A 23,739-nucleotide genomic window follows, 5' to 3' on the forward strand; every position below is an offset into this window, starting at 1 on the left:
GAGAGCAAAGGAGCTTATCGGGGATCTGCATTGCAAGTAGCTCTGAGAGCAGCAAGTGGCGGCTGTTTTTCAACCTGTTTTTGTTTTTTTCCCGAGGAGGCGGTGAACAAGAGGGAGGAGAAGAACCAGGCAGAGGAGCACAGATTTGGAAAAGTCTGAGCTGAGTCTCAAAAGAAAAAGACACCGAGAGAGGAGGGGAGCGAAGCCGGGAGGAACACAAGGCAGCAATGGATAGCAGAGTGGCTCGGCCTGACCCTGGGATGGCATAGATTCACACACAGCTGCTGGCTACGATCCAGCACACGCACTAGGCTGCAAACACCAATGAGGTACTGTAACAGCAACAATAACTAACCAAGCATAGACGTTCATTCACCCTCAATGGTCTTTTTGCTCCCAGTTGGAGATTTGTTTTTGCTCCTGAGTGAAAGTTGAGCTGTGTTATTTGCCTGAGAGTGAAGGGTCTGCTGTGTGTGGTGCACTTGGGAGAAAAGCAGTGCTGTGCAGCTTGTCAGGTGCATCGCATGAAATGACAGCTCTGAACACAAAGGTATAAATCTTCAACGTAGAATCCAGGAAACAACACAGGTATGAGACCTGTTATCAGGACTGGTTTGCCTTGACGTTGTTTTGTGTCAACTAACAACGGCAACTGTTTAAATGTTAGTTTTTCAATAGGCCTATGTGTATGTGCATTGCAGTGGCGTACAGGATTGAATTGTGAAATCTGACATTTCATTTTCACTTTCCTGCAACACAAAAGTTAGAGGCAGCCAAATACCCAGCAGCAAGTAGACGCACTTGTCCTGCCAGTGGGATCGTTGGCTTCACCATTCATGTATTCTCTTTGAACAAGTCACTGTTTGCATCGATAATGTTGCCAGCAGCTCCCTAGGCAGTGCCGAGTGAGGTGAGCCTTGAATGTGATGGTTACAGTGCAGCAGAGAGTTGTTGCGGAGCAGGGCAGGTAAGTGCATGTCTGGAGTATGTTGGATGAGGGGTTGTTAAAAAACTGTACATGGCTGAAACTTCTCTGTTCTCCTCCGTGGGATATTTTAGCATAAGACTCAAACACCCTCTCTGCCTGTAGCTTCAGGCGAAGACAGAACCTCGGGTTGGTTACGTGGATCTGTGTGTGTGTGTGTGTGTGTGTTCATGTGCATTTCCCAGAGTGCACAGGGGTTTAAGTTTTCTTTCACCCTGTCTCACTGTTTTGTTTATTAACTCATGGGGAGCCTCCATCTGGTCCGAGTCATTTACACGGCTTCACGAGGGATGAACAACAGCGCAGTAATGACATTCAGCAGCCAGGTCCTGATTTTTAATTCTAGGGGAAGCTTCTCCCTTCTTCTCAGTGTGACAGTTGTGACCCACATGTGAAACACATTACCACCTTCCAGACTTTTCCCCCGGCGTCTTCCAAACTACATCAGTGGGAGGGTGGGCTGAGGTGATGGCTGCCTGTTCTGTCTGCCGTCCCAATGACGAAGCGTATTGTCATGTGCATTGTCTGCTGCAGTTGTGTGGAGAGTCTGGAGGTACATATTTTGGCTGGAGCACAAATGGATAGCTGTGGGTGTTTTTTGGATTACCCGATTTACTATGGTATGTCTGGACTGGAATGCACCACCTGCACGTTGGGCAGACGTGTACCAGCACAAAGCATAAATCAGGACCTGTTTTACCGCACGTTATTTGCACTTGAGATTTTTCTTTTTCTGAATAGTCATCACATAGACCTTTTGCTGTGATTGAATGTCTAGCCTCTGACCGCTGTACATTTGATTTCCCTCTGCATGCCTGCTCATATCAGACCCAGATTTATAACTCAGCTCACCGCAGGGCCCCACCTTTCTCCCACTTCCTCCCTCCCCCCACAACTGTATGTCTGGAGAGCACCTGCCCCATCACCTGCCGCTCAGACAGGGGCTGCGTGTGTATATGTGTGTACGTATATGTGTGGGGAAGCGTTCCAGGAGGCCACACCTCAACCTCCTTCTACCCCATACCTCCCTCACCTCGCCCAGCATTGCAAATGCTGACTGTGTTCCTTATGGTGTTTCCACCACACTCAGCTGCTAACCTGAAGGTGACTGTCTCTGCCTGTCGTTTTTCTTCAAACTAGGGTAAAATCATTAGGCATCAATGACTGAGAGCAACCTGCCCTTTAAACATCAGTGACACCAATATTTTGAGGAGGCCCTGTTGCTTTCCAGGCTTTTTTGGCTTGTGGCCTAAATGGCAGTGGCCTTAATAGCCCATAATAGCAGCCCTCGCTGCTGCACGTGGATAGTCGAGCTGCTTTGTTTGTCTCTTGCCTCGGTTTAGTGGTCAATTTCAGAGGAATGAGCTTGCTGAGTCATCCAGGGAATGTGGAAAAGTGTCTCCGTGGGTCAGAGGGTCTCATCTGGGGGTTTGAGCGCCTATGAAGTTGGACGTGAACTTGTACTTAAACCTGGACTATAAAAGAGACCACCTGAGTTGAACCCAGTGCATTCACTTAATACAAATACAGTAATGTGATGGCTTTGTCTTGAAAGAAAAAAATGTTTTTAAGACGAACAAAGAGCTGCAGTTCCCTGAAAGCACAAACCATAGTAGTGCACAAGCTCTGTCTTTTATTAGTTAATCTGCATGTCCGAGAATTTTTGGCCCGTGCACGAATGTTAAAACAGAAAGAAACTCGAGCCCAGAGGCAATGTGCGCTGAAGGCAATGTGCGCTGAAACCGCCCCGACTGCGTTGCTGCACACCTGTCTAGCACTGTAGCCCTCGGGTTATTTCACAAGACGCAGTGGGTTTTGCATTTGTACTCACTCAAGATAATACTTTTCTGGTTTAGGAGGCGTTGCTTCTTCGCTAAAATGTTGTTGTTTTTTTGTGCCCCTTTGCTCTTCTGGGGAGAAAAAAAGACAAACAAGGTGTTGCTCTCAAGTGAAACTGCAGCAACTGTTTTTAGCTTCTTCAAGGTTGTTTAGCTCTCATTCAATTCATTGCTTTAATCCCAATGACACTGTTAAGGCTATAACAATAGTTAATAGCTTTAGCTCTGTGCTAAAGTAGAATCATTTCTGGATGGCCAGCTTGTTAGGTGTGTTCCACTTTTACCAGATCACATTTCAAAACAACAAGCTGGCTTGTCCATACCTGTCCAGACAATAAAAGCAAAAATGAGGGTGGGGGAGGGGGTGAGGAGAAACTGCTGGTGCTCAGGTGGGAAAAAAAGTGGGACAGACAGCTAGAAAGCAGAGAGGAAGAGAGTGCAAGTAAACACAGGAGCAGATGAATGCAAGAGATGCATCAGCAATTTGTAGTAAAGTAGGTCAGCCTCTTGAGAGCTCAGTGGCAAATGATCAGATTGGGATCAAAGTGCACTGATTGACAGTTTGAGTACAGCAAACGCAGCAGCCTTCTTTTTAGTGAATTTAAACCAGAAAAATACAAACCTGGAATTAAACTGCAGCAGATTCAAGAATGGCACATATTATTTTAATGTTAGACATTTATTCTCAAACTTCTAGTGCTGGTATGATTGGTCGATCAACAGAAAATTAATCAAAAGTAACTTTGAGAAAGGATTAAAGGATACGGCTTGACTTTTTTGACTTACAAACAATCTAGAACTTTTAAAGGATAAGGTTGATCATGTTTTATATTTTCGTACTGTCAACGAGTTCCATAAAAATACCTAAACCAACAATGCATTAGCCTCAATACCTTCCTACCCCGGTCCCTACCCCGTTTGTGGCTCTCACGCCAAGTCTATTGGTTTCTACTGAAAATGTAAATCTTTAAAAATCTGTCACAAGTTGAGTTTCACTTTCGATAAATGCTGAATAGTTCCCTTGAATTGCTGGGCACAGTAGTTTTTATCATCCTTAACTAAAAAAAAAAGGAGTAAAGAGTGCATTTGTTGGGGACTATTTTCAGCAGCGGAGTAATACATTTGATATTATTAACTATTTACGGCTGCAGGAGGGTTTATTGGGGCTTGACTGAAAATAAACTGCAGTGTTTGTGTTCGTGATAATGAAGGAACATGTCATCCAGTGCAACAGTGTGGCTCGCTGATGTGAATAGTTTTCGGATAACAGTGGAGCTCTGTCGCCGAGGATTTGATTTTTGGTCCTTATATGGAAATGATTGAGCACAAGAAAACTACAGAGAATCGCTAGCCTTGCACTTTAAATGTTTACCATGTTTATCAACCTAAATTGCCAAAACATTACTTATTGCTCAGGATGTGCTGTTCAGACAAAAGAATGTTTGAAGACGTCACTCTGGGCTCTGGAATATTGTGATGCAAATTTTTTACTATTTTATAGACGAAGCAATTAATCAAAAACACATTTTTTAATCCACAGATTAATGGATTATGAACATAACCATTAGTTGCTGACCTTAAAGTGTAAGGTCAGCAACATTACTTACTGTAATCTGTTATTGGAGAAGCTATGAAACAACAAATGGTTGTTGAGTTATTTGTTAAACCACTTTTTTTTTTGATGATCTGGCTTTTAAATTCACATACAATACTGTAAACTAATGTGTTTTTTCTAAGATGTGTTGTAGTAAATTTTATTTCTGTCCGTGTAACCTGACAAAACATCTTAAATCAGAACTCCTATTCATAGAATCTCATCGCATCCATCATCTGTCAGAAGGCACTGATTATGGGATTTTCTGGATTTACTGCGTGTTGGATCCCTGGCCCTCCATCGACTTGGTAGCTTTCCCGTCTTATGACAAAGAACCATAATTAGACCGGGTTATTTCCACAAGTTTGTCAATAGCCCCTTTGTGTCTTTACTATCCTGCCTGTGTGTCTCCTGCATGTCCGCTTATCTGACTGCAGCTGTTCTGGTGGTAGAGTAAAGCGGGGGTAGGAGAGGTTAAAGGTCCAAAAGTCTTGCCGTGTACGTGCGAGATGGTCGCCATTTTTCTAGGCTTTTAAATGAGAGATCGCTGTTTGACCGTTTCAGTGGGCAAGAATCCCACCGGGTGAGACAAGGTCAGGGAAGGCCTCTCTACATCTTGTCGCTTTCAATCAAAGACAAACTGCGTCTCAAACACACACTCACGTTCAGGTGTGCCTTGTGTGTGTGTCATAGCTTTGTGTGATTGTAAGCCAGGTTGTCAGTATGCATCTTCATAGTGTCTCAGAAGGTCGTGGGTAAGTTGCCTGAGGCTGTAGAGGCGGATTAGGAGGACCCGCACCATGTGTAAACATTTGGGTAACCCCCACCCCACCCGCCTCCTCTGTAGCCTCTGGGGTGCTCACCTGTCTCAGTGGGTGGAGGCCAAAAGAGCAACAAATACCAAGAAACTCCCTGACCTGAATTCACTCAACCATTCTCACACCATTCAGGCGTCTGATCTTCCCCAAAAAAAATGCAGCTTAGTGCATCAACTTGACATCTGGTGCGCTTTTTTCCGATTGGAATTCGAGTCTCGCTGAGGAGTTTGTTTTGATTGAGAGATTTAGATGAAGCCCATTAAAATACCAAGAAGACACATCCTGGCTTCCCATCCAAATATTTCAGGTGAACATTTGAAAAGTGCAAAGGCAAAAATTCAAATTCCGTGCATTGCCATCAGCTGGTTCGAGGCAAATCTCCTGTCAACTAACGATCATCTAATCTTAATGGGAGACACATGAGAGATACATTTTAACATTTGAGAATATGCAAAACCACATCATTCAATGACAAAAACTGCCTCAAACAAGCATAAAAACACATTGCACAACAAGTTCCCAGTTGCCCCTAATTGTTTTTACGTCAACACGTCTCAATTGGCATCAAACAAATTGTCTGGATAACCGACACACAATAACAAGACACTAATAAGTTGACATTGCACAGTTGACACTTTTTGAATCATTTTAGTAATTCAAGTTGAAAATGCTCATCTTGTTGGCAAATTTCATGATTATCCCAGTATTGACAGAATATGTTACAAAAACACAGTGAGGGTGGTTTCCCCATAAGTGACATTGAATGATGTCACGTCTTGTCTCGGCAGACAATGCTGGGCTCTTTAGTCTACTGCTTGGCAATTAGTGGTCTGATGTGACAGAGTTAAACTGCGATCTCACACACACACATGAGCTGGTCACACCACACTGTCAGGACACTCCAGTCTGTCTGACCAAACACACCAGACTTACGCTCGTGGAGAGAAAATGTGGGCGGGGGAAGTTTCCACAATCTGATCAGTGTTAGATAAAACTTAAGTTGCACTGTCTGCAGACATTACAAATGATCCTCTGATATGATTTTTAGTGACTTCCATGTGGGACCACAGCTCAAAGTGTCCTTTTATTTTAATAAAATGTCTCGTGAGGTTTGTTTCACTTCATACATTTTTAGCCTGATAGAACATTCATGTTAGCCGACACCAGATGTTGGGTAATTTTGTTTAGTTTTGCTCTAACTGATACGCAGGAGGTGACATATCTCCTCTGCTGCACAAGTTGCAAGGAGCAGTACATATAACATCAAGATTGCAGACAAAGCAAACAAAGTTCTGATGGTCTCGCTCTGGAACCAAGTTACTTATTCTAAACATCACCACGCACACTACTGGAATAACTGCTTTGGCATTTGTTGTTGACTTCAGAGTGAGAGTTTTTAGGCTTGAAATCTGATCTGGGTTGCATCCGGGAGCAGCTGAAAAGTAAGTATAGGGAGGTTGGAAATGTCTTGAAAGTCATACAGGTTTGGCCTCTTTCTTTTTTTTGTTGATGACATATCGCACAAGAGAGAAGGGACTCTTAACGGAGTCTCTGTCCTGGCAAACCTTCACATAATCTCACAAGCTTAGTTTTAGCCTGGTAAACATCCACTGAGAATCTGTGTTCCAGAAAGCAGGACCAACGTAACAAAAAGCACCCTCGTGAGATCTGAATCTCAGTTCATGTACAGTTAGTGCCAAGTTGTGATGTCTTGAGAGAGGAGACATCACAGGTTGGCTACGACTGACTCTGTTACCAAGCAAACAGTTTTATCTCCTGCATTGAGGCTGCAGTGAAACTTGTATTTACCGTTTGGCACGATTAAACAATAAGGCCTGTGACATTCAGTATTTTAGTTAGCCTTTCTCTGTCTCTCAATACTCTCTGACTTCACTACGCTTTTTGTGGCACTGAGCCACGAGGGTTTGTGTTTCCTACTGATGACATACATCTTTAAAAAGGTGGAGCAAATATTTAATTTTATTTAAAAAAAATACTAAATGATGTCACGAAAGAGCTGGGCACTGTGGTTTTTAGCAAATGTAGCTAAAACAGGGGTAAATATGTCATTTTTTGGGGGCTAGTTTCAGCTGTGGATTAATACACATTTGGTCCTCTATTGAGTCTTAACAGCACCAGGGTGGGTGTCGAAATAACTTAAAATAGACTACAGTATGTTCATAGTTGGATCAATTAATTTGTTGATTTCAATCTTCTTCATGGAATTTGTTGACAATTAGAAATGTATTATTTATTATTCTATTTATTAAAGCAGGCTGTACCGGGCCAATGCGAAAGCGGACCACACTGAACAAAACAGTAGATTGCTGTTTTAGATCGATGAGAATTTGTAGAGTCTCATGTATCGACCGTAAAACCCACATCCACACACAGAGTATTAGTCAACCTCTCTTATAGTCTTGCACAGCCAGACTACAGCACATTATCATCCTGCTATAGGGGAAAAAAGGGTGTAGCGATGGTGCCGTTGCAAAAAGGTAACATGCATAAGGGAGAATTGGCCAATGTGTAGAAATGTCCTCCTTCACTCCAACAATGTATCCATTTGTTTTAACATTCTTATCTCCCCCCTTGGCAAACGTCAAACAAACTTTAAATATGTGATTAGACATTTGGCTCTGTCGTGAAGCTGATTCAGCAATGGATTTGTGCTCGTATTTATGTGCTGCACTCCATTAAAGGATTATTCTCAGACCTTCAAGATGAAAAATGTCACAATTAGAAATGCGCCTCGTATGGCTGTTGGCATTAAAGGCATGCCAGAGTGCCATTCATTAACTGCTGTATGCAGACATGGCGTCTTAGAGCAGCCTAGTGAAATTACAGGGGGAAACACTGGCAGCAACGTCCATAACAGTCAAATAACACCCTGCTATGACAAGGGAAATTACACGTCTTTGGAATTGAGATTTTAATCGCGTGATATAATTGTATCGCTGTGAGGAATGTGCAGTTTGTGTAATCGGATGCTTTCGTGTTTTGATAAATGTGATGGCGAGGCTTATTGTCAGTTCTTGGGATCATTGAGGTTTCTTGATCAAATCAGCAGATAACTAATTTTCTTGAAAGAGTTTGTTGATTTATTACCACTTGGCTGTTGATGGACGATTATGTGAACCTTCATTCATCAGGATACTAATAATAATTCATATTTAATCTGATATGACTGCAGATAGAGATTAATGTTTGGTTAATGCTGTACATCTACAGCCGGATTACAGTATAACCAGCCAGTTATCACATCTAGAACCCGATAAGATTGTGTCATTATGCAGCAGTGGTCTGCATGTGTGTGCATGTGGCTCTGTGGCTGCACTATATGAGTGGATCAGTATAAGGAGTTCCCACACTCTCTCAGGTGTCCTGTGCTCAGGGCAGCCTGGCCCAGGTTCACAAATAAAGGCTGCCTTTGTCTGCAGCAGGGAACAGGTAACCATTTGTACCTGCACTACTGTGTGTGTGTGTGTGTGTGTGTGTGTGTGTGTGTGTGTGTGTGTGTGAATACATGCATGCAATCATATGTGTGTGAGTGTAGGAGAGAAACAGAGGGAGATAGGATTGACTGGGCTGCCTGCCGTTGCCTCAAAAGCAGGTGTGGCTTTTCAACAGCCTCATATTCACAGCATACAGCACAATACATGTGTGCTCAATAAAAAGGAAGGTAAACTATTATCTGTTATCTAGTCTGTGATTCTCCAGGCAAACAAACACCATTTTAAGCAAAGTTGTACATCCAGGAAAAGTGTTAATTCATGCTTTTATCCTCTTAAAGGCACAGTGTGCTGGATTTAGGGCAGTCTACTAGCAGACAATGTTCATAACTTTGTTTGCAAGAGTAAGCAGAAGGATATTCAATTGGTTGTAATCAACCACACTGATAGATGCCACCAAATCCTACATACTGTACCTTTAAAGAGAGACTCCATGTTAATTCAGTCGCCAATTCTTACACTTGCATTCTTTCTTATAACCATCAGGGGGCAACTCCTTGGAAAAATGAGTCTGATTGTATAGAAGTCTTTGAGAAAATGACCCTACTTCAGTAATCATTGTACACATGACTTTATGGTCTCAATAGTTAGTTTCAAGTCTTCTTCAGCGTGATGTTCATCAGCGCAAGGCTTCAAAATGGCAGAACACAAGCCAATGAGTGCGTCCACTTCTTATATACAGTCTATGTGTAAATTACAAATGTAAAGTTTATGTGATACTACTTACTATAATGTAAAATACAGATATCTCATAAAGATTTACAGTGTGTCATAATGTTGAACACTAACTTACAAATAATCTCTCAAAGAGAAAAAGAAAAAAATATTTTTTTGTTAAACATTTTTAAGCCAACATGGATGAGAAGTTTAAAGTGCTAAAAGAAATGGAAATGTGAACATCTTCCCATGTCAACTCAAGAACCTGTGATATGACAACAGCTCCCTCACGGCTGCTGAGTGAACTTGTGGTTCGACTGTTTTCCAAGGTCAAGAATGAACTTCCAATCTCTGCTGCACTCTATGGCAAAGCTAAGTTATTACTAGGGGAAGACTATCCAGCCTACATTGTTCTCCAAAGTAAAGCCACCGGCTTAAGACATATGACCTCTGAACAAATAGACAAAGAAAGAAGTACACAGTTAACAATTGACATTCAGACAAGAAATCATCTCTGAAAGTAGTTACTCTGGCTTTGGGCTAAAGGCGACAGGTCACATGATCTGGGTGAACAAATACGAAATGTTTTAGCAAGTTAGCCTGAAATATAAATTTACAATATAGTCAAAGAACAGCAGAACAGTCTATCTTTACTTTTTTTGCTCATGACTTTCCACCGTTTACAGTTTATTTGAACATGAAAGAACAAAATGAATCTGATGTGACTGATCTGAATGATCTGACTAAATATAATAATATAAAAACATTTTGTCTCTGTATCCTTCTGTGCACACAGTTCATATGAGGCCGTGTGCGTTGTATGTGTTGTATTAATCGGCTCTTTGAATCAGGAGTTGAGGATTACCTGTTCAGGAAGCAGGAGGGTAAGAAGAGACAGAGCTCCACAAGTGTGTTTTAACAGCCTGTCAGGAGAGCTAACTTTATGACCCGCTGCTGGGATTTAACAGATGCTCACTGTGAATATTCAATCACAAAAGGTGCCTGCCAGCTAATGTGGGCTGACAGGAAGGCAAACCAACAACCTGAGTGATGGATGAGTATAGATCTCAGGTGAAAGGTGAGAGTGCTGAGGATGTGCTCTCTTCCTCTGTCTATCTGTCTGTTGTGGTATTCTGTCTGGAGCTGGTGTGTGTGTGTGTGCGTGTGTGTGTGTGGATGTTAAGTACAGGGGCTGTATGCTGTGAGTAGGGAGGTCTTTAATTAGAGCAGGAAGACACGGCTCAGGAGACACACTATACTAGACTTAATTCTATGTGCGTGAGTCTGTCCACGCAGGTACGTGTGTGTGACTGGGAAACATCCTGCACGTGTCAATAGTTTCAGGGTCCATCTTGCCATTTCCAGCAGAGTCTGCTCAGAGTGCGCACGCACGCACGTTAAAAGATCTTAAATGAGGCTAAATCCCCAAAATGTTCAAAAGCCAATTAGAAAGTAATTTCTCCATCAATTAAACATCCACTGTCTGAATAGTCTATGAAATGTACACATTACTTTTGTTCTTAATTTTGACTAATATCTGTGTGATGAATTTTTTGATTAGTTCAAAAAAGTGCATTCCATTTATATGCATGTATAAATACATGCTGCATTGGCAAGTTAAATCCATTACTCTCCTCTAACCTGGAATTTATACATTTGGCTGTAACTCATTGTAATCTCTTTACTAAGCTCAGTGTGCCACTACAATAATTATAATGTTCTCAGTGCTTGACTAGGTGCTGTAGGAATTTATTTTTCATTTGTGAAAAAAAAGAAAGTTGTTTTTATTTTTAAAGATGAAAATAATGAAACTATTATTCCATTAACATACAGTATTAAGGTTTAATTCTGTTGTAACACATTATTAGTATTATTTTGAGATACTAGGTGGAGGGTATTGCCCTTTTTAAAAGGGTAAACCCAAGATTCGACCCCCCCTCCCTACACTAGTAAGTGTTATACAGTCTCTTATTATAAGTTATAATCAAGTAATACATTTATATTTAAAAAAAAAAGGTTTGATTCCCTACTTTTGCTTTTAAATGAGGCATTAATAAAGTCTAACGAAATGATAAAAAGATCATGCAGAATTTTGGCCTGAGTAAAACCTATTAAATTGTTCTTTTCCCTCTCTTCTTCTGCAGCTCTCATGTGTTCGCTCAGCCATGCTTCCTGGCTATGGATTGTCACCTTTTCCTGATTTCCAACCCCACCTTCACGCTTTTTGCTGCCGAGGAGAGAGTGTCAGCATGTGGATCCCTGGCTCAGGGGAGTCCCAGGCTCTGAGCGAGGCCCAGGAGGACAGGCCTCTTCTCCACCCGTGCCACCACAAGCATGTCGCTGTGTGCCAGCAGGAAACATTGGCTTTTATCGAGCTACAACCACCGGTGACTCCTAAACTGAGCGGCCTTAGCTCCCCGAGGCCAATCGTTATTCCAGAGACACAATGCACAACACACTCCCTGCCCCTGAACGGTTTCACACACACACTGAATGAACTGAATGACATGCAGAACGGCTGCCACAATGAGCACGAAACAGTGTTGAATTTGAACTCTTATACACCTGCGGGTGACTGTGAGCTTGAATGCCATAATAGCATCAGGACTTCTTTGAAGGAGCAGACAGAAAAACCTTGTGCCGTCACAACAGTATGTCGTCCTTTCCACGCTGCGCTCAGCCTCCCTCTGCCGTTCCCTCTGTCCTCACTATACACAAACGGAGACTCCTGGGAATCTCCGTTACCTTGCTCCCCATCCTCACCTGAAGGTCCTGGGTTTCAGAGCCTAGACTCCTGCCAGAGGAGGACGTCCCAAGGTTCACTGAAAGAGAAGTCTATCCGTGAGTATGCAGCTGTTTTCCGCTATGGACAAAGTTTACGCAACAAATCATTTTTAAAAGCTCTTTACGTGCTTTCTCTTAGTCTGATATTAAGTTATTTTCTTGTTTCCAGGGCGAAAGATGCAGGTTTATTCGCCCGACAGCCAGAGCGATGAATCTCTCAGCAGCCCAATCCTGGACGCAGACTACATCTTCCCAGGACCTTTTGCATCTTTCCTGGAGGAGGACCTCAGTGGATTATCCTCCCTGGAGGCCACTTCAAGGCCTTCATCCACAGACGGCCTTACAGATCTCCCAAACCTCAGTAACGATGATATTTTCAATCTACCTGAGGAACCACTGGAGATAATAGAGGACTCAATGCCAGCACTGGGGGAAGACAGCGAGAGTGTAGAGATGTCGTGTGCCACAGGGGGGAGCTTTTTGTCCCGCAGCCGTCAGGGGGATCAAGAACGGCGGCGCTTCTCAGCTTCAGAACTGATATCCAGGCTGCAGCTCTCTCAGAGGAAGAGCTCCTTCACCTTGAAGCTGGGCAAGTCGCTGTCTGCGCGGGTCGCCTCCAGAGACAGAGGCTCCAACAGCCTCAGCCCCAACGCTGACTGTGAGTAGAGAACAGAATCATCATCAGGGTATCATATCATTGAAGGGTAGTCCATACACCAACCAAGAGCAGTATAAAAAAACAAAAAGAACAGGTTCACTGGCCTTCTCCTTGAACAAAGACAAAAGACGAGTCAGATTAGTGACAAGTTAAAGGAAAACTTAGCTTAAAGTGTAAGGGTTATCAGCTTCATTGTTCCTGCACATCACTCAATCTCAAATATCCAACATCTGCACAGTTGAATGAAAAAATATCCATTAACTTGTTTGCTCAGAGTTTCACAACACATTCCTCATTTTCACTCCACAACAGTTGCACTTTCCAAGTGCCTCATGAATATTAAACACTGCTTCACCATGTCAGCATTTCCAACAAGTGGAATTCTTCTTAAATTCTCAAATAAATAATGCTTTACTTAAATGCTAAAACAATGAGTAAATTAATCAATTATTTGACTGACAGGAAATGTGATACATTTGGGTTTTGGACTGTTGATCAAAGAAAACATGCCAATAGAAGACATTACTTTAGGCTCTGGGTAATTGAGATGGATTATTTACTTTTTTTATTTATTGTAAAAATTAAAACAGTTATCAACAGATTAATTGTAAATGAACGCTATGTGTTACCCCCAAAGACTAGGTAACTGGGTCATTTACATGTTTGGTAGATGAAGAAGTTGGCACTGATCGGTAAACTGGGCTCAAAGAGCCCTTATACAACTAATTATGTCAAGTGTATGCTGCAGTTTTTCCTCTTATGAAGCTGTCCCTAAACATCCAGAGAGGTCCAAACTGATCGTTTCATGAACCTTCATTGTATGAGGTCTATTACCTCACACCTGCACCGTGTGCTTTTTATCCTCTTCAGATAAGTCCAACTGCAGGCACCGCAGCTCTGGAGGCTCTAGTGATAGTGGCCCCCACAGTCCTGTAGGACCTGCACCTACTCCGTCCAGCAGTGACAATGGCATGCCTTTGCATCGGTGGAGCACAAAACTCGGGTAAATACAGTTTTAAACTATTAATAAATTGCACAGATTAAAGGGTATTGATGGCAGTTCACTTTTTTTTCACAGAATGCAAAAGAAATCCATAGAGGAGGACTTCTGCACACTTCCAACTGTTGCTAGTTCAAATCGATTATCGCGGTTTTTGCCTAGTTGTAAGTCTCCCTGGACTATTTGCAACTAATTAAACCAAGACTTTGGTTGAATTTTCCTGTTACATCCCCTTTTTACTCTCCTGCAGCTATTCTGTACCAGGAATACAGTGATGTCGCCATCAACAGAGAGATCCAGAGGCAGCAAGGGAAGGAGCCAGGCACAGAGGAGGAGGGGCTCAGGGATGAGGGGTCTGACGGGATCCCGTCTCCTTCTAACCTTTCTCCATCTAGCTCCTTTCGCTCATCGCGAGGCTCTGCTTTTGCACTGTGGCAGGACATCCCCGACGTTCGAACCAGCGGCCAGCTCGACAACTTCAGCAACGAGGAACGTAAATTACAGGAGGTGAATGAGCCATCTCAGACCGCCACAGCCGTTTGCCTGTTCATGTACTGTAGATGACCCGGCATGACTTTCTGTCTCTCCCTAAACTCAGGCAAAGTTTGAGCTGGTGACGTCTGAGGCCTCCTACATTCGTAGTTTGACCATCGCAGTGGACCACTTCATGTTGTCTCAGGAGCTCGCCGAGTGTCTTGGAGCTCAGAATAAGCAGTGGCTCTTCTCCAAGCTGCCTGAAGTCAAAGGTGTCAGTGAGAGGTGAAGTAATATGCTGCTGATGTGCCTCTGTTGCCCTTCAATTCTTTATGTTAACATCTCAGTCGTATTGTCTCCTACTCTGAGTGTATTTTCTTCTCACTCGGTGCCTTTTAGGTTTCTTCAGGACCTGGAGCACAGGCTGGAGGAAGACATTCTGCGTTTCGATGTGTGCGACATCGTCCTGGAACACTGCCCGGCCCTGCGAAGGGTTTATTTACCTTATGTAACCAACCAGGCATACCAGGAGCAGACACACCAGCGTTTGCTGTGAGTAACTGCTTTCATCAAATGTGTAACGTATCAGCTGTTTGAGACCTAAACAGGCACTATCTCTCTGTGCGGCTGTGGTGCATGAAATCCAATTGTTTCATGCTGGAGTTCCATAATTTCCTCTAAGTGTGTTCAGGTGTTATTTTAGTCCCGCATGACTTAACTTGCAGATGTTTCATTTTGAGGAGGCTGACATTTTTTTCTTCTTCTCAGGGTTAAAAAGCACGCTGGAGTTTACCCCCACTTTCACTAAAAGTCACTCAATCGTTTCTCTAAATGTACTCGTCTTGTCCTCTCAGGCACGAGAACCCTCGTTTCCCCGGCATCCTGGCTCGTATGGAGGAGGACCCCATCTGCCAAAGACTTCCTCTGACCTCTTTTCTAATCCTCCCGTTTCAGAGGATCACACGGCTCAAAATGCTGGTGGAGGTACACAATCAAACGTTCACTGCAGAGTTCATGTTCGCACTTGAAACCCAATTACATGCTGTAAATGGGGTAATATGTGGACCGGCTAAGCATTTCGCCGCAGCAGGTTTTTTTTCCCCAACAAAAGTATTATTCGCTTTTGTTGGCGCGTCTTCAAAAAAACATATTTACTTTTCAGAACATCTTAAAGAGGACGACACCAGGCTCCCGAGATGAGGACACTGCCACGAAGGCTTTCAATGAGCTAAAAAAGGTGGTGATTATCATCTCTAATAGCCAGTTGGATGAGTACCAGTATTATCACTGGTGAGGCACAACAGTAATAATAATAATGTTGGTGTGTGTCGTCTTAGATCATCAAAGAATGTAACTCCAGTGTGCAGTCAATGAAGAGGATGGAGGAACTTATTCACCTCAATAAGAAAATCAATTTTGAGGGAAAGGTGACCGAAGTCATTGTAAATTGGCCATTTTTTGTATCTGCGTTGTTAAGTGTTTCTTATTCAGCAACTTATTTCCTTTCTCTGTAGATCTTTCCTCTGATCTCTCAGTCCCGCTGGCTGGTGAAGCACGGTGAACTCCTGGAAGTGGACACTCAGACGATGAGTATTTCTGGATCAAAGCTCAAGTTGCCCACCAAGCCTGTGTACCTTCATCTGTTCAATGACTGTCTACTGCTGTCCCGCAGGAAGGAGTGAGTGAAATGCAGTCTGTACAAAGAGACCAATGACTAAAATACTGCACTGATTGCTGACTCATGATAAGAAACAAGGACTTTTTTTATGTTTTAAACATAAGTTAAATGATTTCAATCAGGAGAGACAAGTGAATGATTAGTAGTTAACAATTATTATGACAGATGCTGCATTAATGAGTTACACAGTAATAATTCTTTGCCGCTTGAACTCAACGAGGAGATTTGTGATCGAGTTGTGATTGCCCTGAGCGGCAACAATATAAATCCCCCCCGTGGAGTCCAGACACTGGTGGTGCATGGTGGCTGATGAGGTTGATAGAATGATGAGTTGATGAAGTTGATGAATCTGTGAAGATTGGGGCGGAGATGGGGAGGTGGAGGGTTGTGTAACAGCAGCTTGACCGAACTGAAGGTAGAGACACAATCATATTTAAAGAAAGACAGCAGCCAGATGATAGGCCAACGATGTAATTGTGTCGTTGTGCTATTGGCTGGAGAGACCAGCTGATCTAGAGGGCTGATATGATTGACAGCCCCGAACAATGACAGCAAGGAAATAATGAGTGTGCCTGCATGAGGAGTGATGGCAGATGTATGGTAAATAAGCTATGGGCTTAGGCATGCAAGAGTATAGTCTTCCTGTCTGAACCGACGCTAAGAGCGTCATAAGTCTGTCTGAATACAATGCTCACATGCTATATCATCCCTCCTCTCCACACTGGTCTTGCAGCAATCCCTTCCCACAGCAACAACACTGCAATGACTAAAATAGAATAGAAAATACTTTTTTTGTGCAAAAGGAAGAAATATGTCTTTGATTTGCATGGGCAAAATCTGCTATTAAAAAGGGTAAATTAACACACTATACATTATCACTTTCAGACAAGACACATTCAAATAGATTTACATAAAAACACACAATATAAGCTATATTAACCAGGTTATTGATGGTGAGGACTGAATCAAGGGTAAATAAATATATATAAAATGACGTGTGCTGATGTAGCAAGCTGGCTTCAAAAAGTGGTTGTTCTTACTGATTATTATATTTTAGTGACAAATTAGGGAACAAAATCGACTGTGCTTATTTTGTGCAAAAATGCTTACAGTATCCTTCCATGACAGTTCAGCTTTTGCCCGGAACAAATATTTTGTTTTCCCCTCTTTCTTGTTCTTCACATTAGGAAGAGTTCTCCTTACAGACCATTTTCTTTTAATCTACTTATGGCATGCAAGTGTTGTAGTTTGACATTTGGAGAAATTGGCTCATGCACTTACTTGTCGAGAGTTAGATGAGAACATTGAAACCACTTATATATAATAAATATATATTATAATAATAATAATAATAATAATGGTCTGAAAACAGCACATAGACTGCACCCGTTTTCACCAGGATTATCTCACTCTTTTTCAAGCACAACAGAGTGCAGTCATTTAAAATAAGCCACGACCACTTAAAACTTCAACTCATAGTGGCTTTAAAGATACACCAGCTGGTTATTAATGTGGGGGAAAAAATTGACAAGCACGGTCTTCTGGTGATCTTGATAATAAGCCGCCATCTTTTTTTGCAGCACGTGGAAGTTCATGGTGTTTGTACACGCCAAGATGGGAGAGCTGAAAGTGAAGGACCTCAGTCAGAAGCTGCAGGGCATCTCAGGCTTCATCTTCCACTTGCAGCTGTGTGGAGTCCAACAGCTCAAACACCAAATCCTGCTCAAGTCACACACCGAGTGAGTAACAACAATAATTAAGTATGCCTAAGTATAAACAGGTAGCTTCAGCAGACGGTGATGTAACTGCTCTTTCTTGTGTTTGCCAAGGAGCGGGAAGCAGAGATGGATTACAGCCATGTTTCCATCTGATCCGCTCGAAGACATCGAGCAAGCCAGTGAGAATGATGGTCAGTGGAGAGCTTTAGGTGCACTATGAATCAGCGGAAACCTTTTAATCCTCTCATTCATCTTTTTCCTGTCTTTTCCTGTCTTAGATATATCCCAGGTTCAGTGCATCAAAAGCTATCAGGCCCAAGAGCATGACGAGTTAACACTGGAGAAGGCCGACATTCTTCATGCTAAGACCATTACAAGTGATGGTAAGAGTTTGGATAAAGTCCTCTTTTAGATAAACTGCATTCCGACCTCAACCTGCACCTAAATTAGGTAAATCTGTCCCACTGGCCACCTGAGTTTAAATCTAGTGGTAGATGTGTATGTGCAGTGGTTTCTCTGATGTCAAAGGGATGTTCTCTTTCACCAGGCTGGGTGGAAGGCATCAGACTGTCTGACGGGGAACGGGGCTGGTTCCCCAAAACCTACGTGGAAGAGATCACAAGTCGCAGCGCTCGCCTCCGCAACCTCCGAGAAAATATCCGCATCAAATGTGTCACGCAGAAACTGGAGGGGGAAGACTAATCACTTTTACTGCAACTTGTCGTGTTTCAAAGGTGTGTTTCAGTCGTTAAGTTGCATTTTTAAGCTTCTGGATCATTTTAGTTTTGATTTTAGATGGATGTGGGACCTACTTGTAGTACGCAGGTGCTGAAACAAGCCAACATTTTTAACTGTGTGAGCATTTTTCTTTAGCAAGCTAACTGCAAATTCAGTCTTGAAATGAGAGTGCAAGGCTTTTAATGTTCCTATAAATTTTAGCTTAAACAGCTTTTATACAACACGAGTCATGTTCACGAGCAATCACTTTATGCATGTTTTCTGTGAATACATTCATTTCCATTTTTTTTTAAGTCTGAGGAACACCTGCACATTTACCAGCACAGGCAGTAATGTAATCATATCCAAAGGTAAATATGTACATTTCTTGGCTCATGACAGAGTCTGTCTCTATACGTTTTTTCATCCGTCATGTCTCCTGTGGCCAGATTCCATCTTTGGACTGTCGTATGCTGTCAGCTGAGCTCTGTGAGGTGCAGGAGAGTCATTCACGTAATGTTACAGCATCAGAAAGTGGCTTATGGCAGATCCTTCTATTGAGCTGCATTAGGACATATCAGGGGCCTTTTATCTTCTGTCTTTGTTCACACTGAGTGCTGCTTTAATTTCAGAAGACAGATAAAAAGTTGCGAAAAGTTACGAAGATAAATGAAAACCTGATTTTGTGTTTTAGTCCATCCAATATCTGAAAGCATCCTTGCCTTTTTCAAAGATGATTTCACGAATCTGCTGTAACATAAATGAAGGACAGATTATCTCATTAACAAGGCCACACTACACAAATAAGGGTTAGGCTGACTATATTTTTTATTTTTTTGTTATTGTCAACAAAACAAACAATTTATCCGACTGACAAGTATTGTCAGTATTGATATATCGTATTCATCCTTGCTGTAAAGCTCCATTGGTGTCCAAAAACAATCAAACACACATCAATGAGCCAAACTGTTACTCTCAATGACATTCCTTCGTTACCGTGAACACATACTGATCCAACATTACATAAACCATCCCACTGATGCAAATACTGACTAGAGCACCAAATACGTATTAATGCACAGCTGAAAATAGTCCCCAACAAATGCACTTCAGTGGGAACAAGTTGAGCTTGGTGCTGAGTGCCACAGACATGGTGGGGATTGTTGGTTTTGTTATTTTCACTGTATTTGTTGACACTAAGAAAAATACAAAATAATTGTCTTTTAAAAACAAGAAAATGGACCAAATTCACATCAGAAGACATTTACATTGACCCTCCGTGTGGTAAAAGGGTAGAGGTTTTACCCCACTTCAACTAACTTTTATAAACTTTAACCCCAGTGGAACAAACACTAGAAACACTATATTACACTTATCATACATCATCAAGTAATACTGTCATATACTTAAGACTGAATTACATTTAGGCCTACATCGTCCACATCGTTAGTTGCAAAAATCCCCAAATGACCAAAAGCGCAGTGTAACTGAGCTGAGACCTGTTATTAATGAACCACTATAATCAACATTCAATTGTAAACTCTCCCAGTGGCACATACAATGTTTATAACCCCCTTTTTTTCTACGTCTGCGTTGTAATTTAATTGTGTATTTATACTCCTCTAGCTGGTTGTTCTCTAAGGAGATTCTGATGTAAATGTACTTAAGTGCAGATGGCTTCATGTATAAAGAGTAAGAAAATGATTAATTTACTATTATGACTGTAATTTATGTGAACAAAGACTTAACAGATATTATTACCTTCCATAGCTATAAGGTTTTCAGTTTGATTCATTTCTAATACCAACATACTGTAATACACTGGATCTCTGCACACTACTGTAAATGTTTAACCACTGTAATAAATACAGATACTTACATATTTTGTTGTGTTGAATAAACAACTCTTAAGAGTTTTAAAAAGGTTTATTGTGAAAAGGTCAAACATTATGTATTTTACAGTAAAGACATCAAAGCTAAGTATGTACAGTTGCTTCAGTACTATTTTCTTCAGTAAGTAACCCTTATAGCTCTACAGACTAACATTGTTTTAGCTGTGGTCTGGTCTTAAACTGGGTCCCTCAGTGTAACAATATCACATATATCAATATTGGGCAAGAACATTTCAGAGCCTCCAAACTACTGCATCTTAATTTTGTGACAAAATTATACATAACAGTCATATGTACATACTATCTACATGTTATTTCAGATTCATAATAAAAGTCAAGCTTCTCCACATTCAGATGAGTCAGCTGCGACCATTGATGTGGCATTGGTCGGCTGTTATCGGTTCCTGGGACTCCTTCCTGCTCCTCTGCAGCTTCGGCATGATTGGAGGTGCAGTGGGACTCACAGTAACGTTTCTGTCTGGCTGCAGGGCAAAGACAAAATCTTGTTGGTGCAAAGTTAATTCACATTTGAGGCAAAACCAAACCAGTAGTGAACTAGGAATGTTACATGCAGAACTGTAACACTGACGCATGCATTTGAATGTAGTCAGCAGAAATGAATATGTAGTAAATGCTACGTTAAAATAAAAACATCAAATATTCACTGTCTTTTGACTTTGTTTTGGGCTACTGAGGGAAGTATATGGCTCTTTAGCTGCTAAATGCTTCACTACGTTCACCAGTCTCTAACTAGTCCAACGGCAAATGGCAGTTTGAAACATACAATGACAAAGTATTGACAACGCCATAAAGAATTCCCCAACTCTGCAGTTCCCCTCTGATCTACGTAGCTCTTCATCCTCTCTTAGCTCATTATTTTAACACCCAAACACTATTCTTTACCATTTTATATTCCTTAAAAGATGTCAAACAACACAGTCTAACCTGTTGTAATTGAAACATCCAGTTCCGATAATCCTCCAGACAGGCACAAGAGACCTGCAGGGGCTCCATCAGCTCACCTACGACACAACGATTATGAAATGACTATTTCTTGCTGTAATCAAATGCTACATTTAGCCAAGAAAGTATTAATGTCGGATGTTTGCACAGCATACCCATCAGCTCAAACTCCAGCCGTCCAGGCAGGGCAGACCTCTCAACTGCTCTGATGCTGTGTCGGGGCAACCTGCCCTGTTAGAGATGATGGAGAAGAAATAGAAATGCTTTAAATTGTCCAGAGTTTTCACTTTACAATCATACAACGATTGTACAAGAGAAAAACGACTGACTGAAATGACTGAAGGCAAGTGTGAGTTACAAAATGTTCCACCCATGCTTTATGTCATGTGTCAAAAGAACAAGTCCTGTGTAAAGATTACAGGGACACAGGTATGCCACAGTGGTTGAGGAGGTATTATGGATTTTTCCCATAGAGTCATTTTACAGTACCTCATATCTTATATTCAGACGCTTGTTGTCGACTGACAGCAGCAGGACATCTTGAGGGAAGAGAACCATCAGTCTTTCTTGGAGTCCCTGAAAGAACAAAGCCATGTCGCTGCTACTGTTGTATTAGTTGTTCAAAACAGGGAGTACCACTGACAAATGACTGACACTTCAAATAATGTTCTCTATAATATAGAGTGAACACTTATAACTATTTTTTTGAATTTTAATTTATTATACTACATTGGTCCCTTTAAGGGGGGAATTTGTCTCTGCATTTGACCCATCCCTGTATATAGGGAGCAGTGGGCTGCCAATGACAGGTGCCCGGGGAGCTGGGTGTTCAGTGTATTGCTCAGGTACACTTCGACACATGACACGTCCCAGTCGAGGATCGAACCGTTGCGGTTGCCAGACAACCCTCTTAACCCAGTGAGCCAGGGTCGCCCCGAATCATATTGACATGTGCCACAAGTAGCATTTTTTAAAGCACAGCTGCAGTTTATCACAACTTGTGTCTTATATTTGTAACTTGGTCCATATTTGAAATGAGTAATAATAATATAGTGCATTCCAAGTTAATTGGTGAGACATGCTTATGTGGCTATGTTGCTATAAAGGCAGGGGGTGCAAGAAAAACTATTTAGCCCTTAATTGACTTTATTGTGATAATTATAATGAATAGAAAAGATGGCCAAATAACCAAAATAAGACCCAAGTTGTAAATGTGAATTATCCTTTAATGTAAATAAATAATTTCCATTTTGATCTTCTGTTAAATAAATGAGACCATAACTGAAAGCAGCCTCTACAGTTCATGCCACATTGTGTGCCAGTAGGTCAAATCTAACATGAAACCTGACCTACTTAGAAGTGTTTTATAAAAGGAAATGTGGTCTTGATTTTCAGATACTCTGACAAAAACAAGAAGTATTCTGTAAGTGGTGGTTCATCTGTCATCAGGTGGTAAGTATGGAAGGACAAAGAGGACTTGGATAAAAAAAATTTTAAATCTTTTCAGTTTAGTTTCAGAAGTGAACTTGTTTTCATGCTGACAAATGAGTAAATTCTTGCTCTCCAATTATTTTGTATCCATGCTCATTTGCAGATTCCTAATCCAGTGTGACAGAGTCTTTATTACCTGTCTCTGTGTGTTGATGATATGGACGATAGATGTGTATCCCGGCTGACCCATGTGCTGTATCGGCGAGCCCTCCCACTGCCAAATGGGAGCTTGTAGTAAGTACTTCTTCAGTTCTTCTCTTTTCCAGTGCTCATCACAGGGTAACTAGGGAAGACATATGATATGCGATTCATTTTATTCATTACAATTTAACTCGTCTACTTTTTCATGTAGAGTTGTAAGCAGATGTACAGCAGTTGGTCATTACAAGATAGGAGAGAGCGCAGTGGGAGGGACTCATGGGTTGTGCCATTGACTTGTATCTCCTATCTTCTATGTGTTGCATCCATTTCTGTAGCTCTGCAGAACTGGCGCATATGAAGACCTTGGAGTCCACCATTGGACCTGGATGAAAGAGGGAACAACATAAATCATGCTCAGGACTTTACACTGTGTTTCCATGTCTCAGCTCAATTTGGACAATTTCCGCCGACTCACCGCTGATCTCAAACATGTGTGGTGAATGTGACGTTTTAGGGTCAATAGATACAGCTTCCAAAGAAAGTCCAGAAAGGGGAAGGATGCCCTGTGAGATAAGATAACAAAGTGTCAGGATAAAGTAATGTGCTTCAGTTTCCTCCAAAGAGATCATGATGCATTTTTATTATTATTATCCCCTAAAAAGCTGGTATGGCTCATGTGTGGTTGCCCATTTACACATCCAGCAGATACTGAGCTCCGATACTTTTGTCCGACTTCGGTATTTTTCAACCTGGACCCTATTTTCCAATGCTTGTGTGTTGTTGGAGTTTGTAGAAGTAGGACAAATATAGCTTAGTCTA

At 41.7% G+C, this 23,739-nt stretch overlaps 2 protein-coding genes across 2 annotated transcripts in view; one reads left to right on the forward strand and one right to left on the reverse strand.

Moving 5' to 3' along the window:
* arhgef19 (Rho guanine nucleotide exchange factor (GEF) 19) lies at positions 1–21,399 on the forward strand. The gene is made up of 16 exons (XM_031868865.1): positions 1–329; positions 11,549–12,245; positions 12,358–12,846; positions 13,717–13,849; positions 13,925–14,010; positions 14,097–14,353; positions 14,445–14,605; positions 14,720–14,872; positions 15,175–15,304; positions 15,483–15,557; positions 15,658–15,747; positions 15,835–15,998; positions 17,579–17,737; positions 17,828–17,907; positions 17,995–18,099; positions 18,264–21,399. Exons 2-16 carry the CDS (start codon positions 11,570–11,572, stop codon positions 18,416–18,418), a joined length of 2,913 nt encoding a protein of 970 aa, XP_031724725.1. The 5' UTR covers positions 1–329; positions 11,549–11,569; the 3' UTR covers positions 18,419–21,399.
* Positions 20,012–23,739, reverse strand: part of LOC116395195 (probable pleckstrin homology domain-containing family N member 1) — an 8,058-nt gene continuing 4,330 nt past the window's right edge. Inside the window, exons 5-11 of the mRNA XM_031868867.1 lie at positions 23,396–23,483; positions 23,166–23,302; positions 22,916–23,062; positions 21,778–21,864; positions 21,444–21,519; positions 21,271–21,347; positions 20,012–20,807 (exon numbers count right to left, since the gene is read on the reverse strand). Coding sequence (XP_031724727.1) covers positions 20,685–20,807; positions 21,271–21,347; positions 21,444–21,519; positions 21,778–21,864; positions 22,916–23,062; positions 23,166–23,302; positions 23,396–23,483 — 735 coding nt within the window. The 3' untranslated portion in view covers positions 20,012–20,684. The remainder of the gene's footprint in view (positions 20,808–21,270; positions 21,348–21,443; positions 21,520–21,777; positions 21,865–22,915; positions 23,063–23,165; positions 23,303–23,395; positions 23,484–23,739) is intronic.

This window comes from Anarrhichthys ocellatus, unplaced genomic scaffold (genome assembly GCF_004355925.1).
Source record: "Anarrhichthys ocellatus isolate YVR2014 unplaced genomic scaffold, GSC_Weel_1.0 scaffold44, whole genome shotgun sequence".
In the NCBI taxonomy this organism is placed as follows: Eukaryota; Metazoa; Chordata; class Actinopteri; order Perciformes; family Anarhichadidae; genus Anarrhichthys; species Anarrhichthys ocellatus.

What these genes read in the sequence shown, in the direction of transcription:
- arhgef19 (XM_031868865.1), top strand. Translation starts at nt 11,570, where the DNA reads ATGCTTCCTGGCTATGGATTGTCACCTTTTCCTGATTTCCAACCCCAC. An exon ending in ATCGCGGTTTTTGCCTAGTT is followed by an intron (nt 14,011 to 14,096) that starts GTAAGTCTCCCT and finishes ACTCTCCTGCAG; the next exon opens with CTATTCTGTACCAGGAATAC. An exon ending in GTCAAAGGTGTCAGTGAGAG is followed by an intron (nt 14,606 to 14,719) that starts GTGAAGTAATAT and finishes GGTGCCTTTTAG; the next exon opens with GTTTCTTCAGGACCTGGAGC.